Source organism: Notothenia coriiceps, unplaced genomic scaffold (genome assembly GCF_000735185.1).
Source record: "Notothenia coriiceps isolate Sejong01 unplaced genomic scaffold, NC01 NC01_scaffold00037302, whole genome shotgun sequence".
In the NCBI taxonomy this organism is placed as follows: Eukaryota; Metazoa; Chordata; class Actinopteri; order Perciformes; family Nototheniidae; genus Notothenia; species Notothenia coriiceps.
In genome coordinates, this window is record NW_011370003.1 from 502 (window position 1) to 4745 (window position 4244).

The 4244-nt window shown below is 44.7% G+C and overlaps 1 protein-coding gene across 1 annotated transcript; it reads left to right on the forward strand.

Moving 5' to 3' along the window:
- Nucleotides 1–380: 380 nt before the first annotated feature.
- On the forward strand, nt 381–1795 carry spats2 (spermatogenesis associated serine rich 2; the record flags this gene model as incomplete). The annotated part of the gene is made up of 3 exons (XM_010796897.1): nt 381–600; nt 1205–1384; nt 1656–1795. Coding segments are annotated over 3 exons (540 nt in total), but the record flags the coding sequence as incomplete, so codon positions are not given.
- Nucleotides 1796–4244: the final 2449 nt, after the last annotated feature.

Below are 4244 nucleotides of genomic sequence, written 5' to 3' on the forward strand. Positions count from 1 at the left end.
CTTGCTGCTTCTGGATGAAATCAGCAGCATTTCCTTATTGATAAATCCCTTTATAGAGCACAGTTGAATTAGGTCGTGCCCTGCAGACAGAGACCAGAAGCTTCTGCACTGAGATGGATCTGACTTTGTGATTTCTGACCGCGATACAAATGTAATTTATTATTATTAAATATTCGAGAAAATTCCACTTTATTCTTGGATAGTTTTCTCAGATTATTACCCACCTGGCCCAGCTCCATAAAATCATTATAAAACATTATGTCTTCCCTTCCTACGCAGTCAGACTTCTGACTCTGCGTGCACTGAAGTTGCTCCACTAGGATAGAGATCTTGCCAAATCTGAACAAAGACGTTTGACATTGATGTGTCTCCGCCCTTAGCCCAAGAAGAAAAAGAAGCCGAAGCCGAAGCCCGAGGCGGTGGAGCCGGATCAACCCGCGGCGCCGGAGGAGGACGAGAAAAAGGAGGAGCTTAACGGTTTCCACGGTAACGGATCGGTGCTGGACGGGGAGTCTCTGGACTCTCTGAGCGAGCAGCTGGACTCCGCCTCTCTGGACGCAGCCGAGCTGGACTCTGAGCCCGCCGCGGCAGAAACACCCGGTAACTAAATACAGACGTCTGCACTCAGCACTCAGCAGCTGCAGTTTGTACGAACAGCCAATTGTCGACTGGTCCAACAAGTCAGGAGTTACAGTCGTCCCAACGCGACGTAACAAAGACATGTTTCACCTTCTCAAAGGCAGCTGAAAGAAACTAGTTCTGCCTAAACCTTACTTTGTAGATTTAAGTTATTAATGCAAAATATAAATGATCAGATATTATAATAAGCCCAGTAGTAAATAAAGGCCTTCAATTAAACCCCAGCTTTACCAAGTGATGAACACATTAATGCACCAATAATTAGAATGCATATCCGGCCCGCGATTTCATTTGATGCGGCCCCGCAAGAGCTCTGAACGGATATAATATGTTTATTATACGGTTACATGCCGCTTCACAGCCCATAAACTACATGTCCCACAATGCATCTCATTTTGTGACACTGAAGAGACTTCTGCTTTCAGACGTAGTTAATTATGAAGTTATTACCCTATCTGATAATAATCCAACGCAGAGGCAATAATATAATACATTATTTGATATATATTATATATGTATATTTATATAGTCTTTAAAAAAATTAAAGTAACCCGTCTCCTCCCAGGTGCAGAAGCAGAGATTGTGTGCAGTGCTCCGCCCCCCCCCTCACAGCAGGGCGGCAGGAATCTCCACCAGCCCCCCCGAGGGAACAAGAACCGGCACCGGACCGGATCCGGCTCTCACCCCCCCGCCTCCTTCTTCCCCCCCCACAGCGAGGAGCAGGGGGCGGGAGTCAGGAAGATGGGTGAGACATTAATGCAAAATATAAAAACATGATCATATATTATAATAAGTTAAGCTGCCCAGGAGTAAATAACATTTCCTACTTATGGCTTTCTTGCCAGCTTTCAACATTTACAACATATCTATCCAACCCAGACAGAGTACCATGTAGTCCAGAGGAACCTCATCTCTCACTATCTCTTTTGCAAAACCTTGTTTACCGATTCCCAAAACTAAAGTACTTTTTGGCAGTGGTCGCTCCTCTTTAAGTGATGTTCAATGTCCGCCCTCAGCTCCCAACATCGACCGCTCGGTGAAGGATCTGCAGAGATGCACCGCCTCGCTGACCCGCTACAGGGTGGTGGTGAAGGAGGAGATGGACTCCTCCATAAAGACCATGAAGACCACCTTCGCTGAGCTGCAGAGCTGGTGAGGGGTTTTAACTTTAGCTCCTGTAGTGGCTCTCGGAGCCTTCGAGTGCTCCTCGTATGGTCAACAAATCAGAGACGTATGGTCCAACATTTAGTCAAACCTGAAATTAAACACAGAGCTTAATCCCAGGTCAAATTAAAGGGTCTTTCATATCCTGTCTTCAGTGAATGTAATGTTCTGATAAGTGTCCTAAAGACTTTTCAGGCGTTGGGACACTTCGGGCTTTAGGACACTTTGTGCTCTCAGGCTTTAGGACCAGGGTTCGAGTTATAATCTGAGCTTTATGTGTGTGTGTACGCGCGCAAGCACACACACACACACACACACACACACACACACACACACACACACACACACAGCCACACACAGCCACACACACAGCCACACACAGCAGCAGCCCTCTAGTTGCTACAAACTTAAATATGAAAAGGTTCAACTAAGCACACACACATCACCTCGGCTCGCGCAGCAGGCTCACAGGCACAGATTGGAGGTGCAGTGCAGGCATATTGTCATTCAAGAGATGCGTAGTTCTTTTAGCCTATTTACCTCGTTAACGGAAATAATACTCATCACATTGACACATGCATTATTTGTGATTAAAATAATGGTTGTTGGTAGTATTAGCGACCCCCACAGATGTATGATGTCACTGCTTTCATGGGATCTCAGGCCCTCCTTATGAGAGCTCAGCTCCCACATAACTCCAACCCTGATTAGGACACGTTGGTCCCTGTAAGCGGCAGCTTTTAAATCTGAGGTTTGACTCATAGTTAACCGCTGCTGAGGTTCGAGGTCCGGTTTCTACCAGGCTAATGGTGCTAGCTGCTAGCCCTCTGGAACGCTCTCCCTGCGGAGATCCACAACATCCCCACACTTGACGCCTTCAAAAGGGCCCTCAAGACCCATCTGTCTGCCAAGGACTTTGGCCGCAAATCTATTTGTTGTTTTGTCTGTCTGACTGTTCGTCTGACTGCCTTTTGTTTTGTTATGCTTGTTATGTTTGTTTATACTCCTGTTCTTCCTTGTAAAGCGACCATGGGTATTATGAAAGGCGCTATGGAAATCCAAGTTATTATAGTTATTATTATTATTATAGTTATTGTATTTCCAAAGTTTGGAAGTCGTTGATGATCTTCAAGTCCTAACGTGAAAACATGGACACTACAAATCCATGTGTTGTGTCTGAAATAACCGTGTAGTTTAAACACTCGGAGCAATTAGAGTTGTTGTTATTGACTTGAGAGGCGTTGTTCCAGGATTCGTTACCAGTTCAGAAATCTTTTGACCTTTATTCCCACAGTGCAGGGAAGCAGCACATTCACATTTCTCACAATGCTAACGGAAGTGAATCCGAGTCGGTGTGTCCGCCCGGGGTTTGGGATCCTCTCCAAAATCTAATCTGTTCTTCCTTAACCTTTTGTTACGTCCTTCCACGAGTTTCATCCTCACCAGGCTGCTAGTTCTTCTGTATTGAACATGAGAGCTGAACAAAATGACCTCCTGTGTGAAAGCAACAATACAGAAAGTCCAGTAAATGATTTCATCACGGAGAAGCTAAGAGTTTCTGTCCTGTATCAGGAAGCTAAAAGATATCTCCAGGCTAAAGGGAAGAGATCATTATCAGCTTTCTTTCAAATCTAGCGAGCTGACTTCCTGATATCTGAAGGTGGTGAGAGCTGTGGGGCGTTGTTTACAAAAGATGCATCCTTGATTGTCTTTAATCTGTTTCTGAGAACTTTAAAGGGGACCTATCATGCAAAATGCACTTTTTTACGTCTTTTATACATGAATATGTGTCCCCGGTGAACTCACCAAGTGTCAGAAAATACAACCCTCTCTCTTTTCCTCCATACCCAAATCTCTAAAAACAGGGCTGCAACGGATTTGATACATGTGGATTCTGATTTGCACCTCTATGATGTCACAGAGGTGCACTCCACCTGTATGGTCAACTCTCCACCTATCAGGGGAATGAGAGGTTGCCGTGGCATGGCAACAGCATAGCAACAGCATGGCAACAGCATAGTAACATGACGCTTGTGCCTCGCCCCCTCCTTTGCAGGGGTGGTGTGTGTGTGTCAGCTCCAGCTCATGCAAAGACAGAGCTAGAGTGAGGCAAAATGAGGCATGGCTAAAATGCATGATCTGTTTGGTATTTTGAAAAATAAAACTTATAAATATACCTTTTTATAGGTATTTCCCTACAATATATTATTCAAATATAGCATGATAGGTCCCCTTTAAATAAAAACCAGCTTCAATAATCTCTGTTATCTTGAAGGCACTAAGCGATCAGACACGTCTCTACCTCCCAGCTCTTTAAGGCTTTGTGTTTAAAGATGTACTTTCTGAATGAATCTGAGATCTGAAGTTGAATCTGAAGGTTCGGGATAGAGCTGCAATGTTTCAGGCATCACAGCTTCACACAAGGTCTACCAACATCTTCA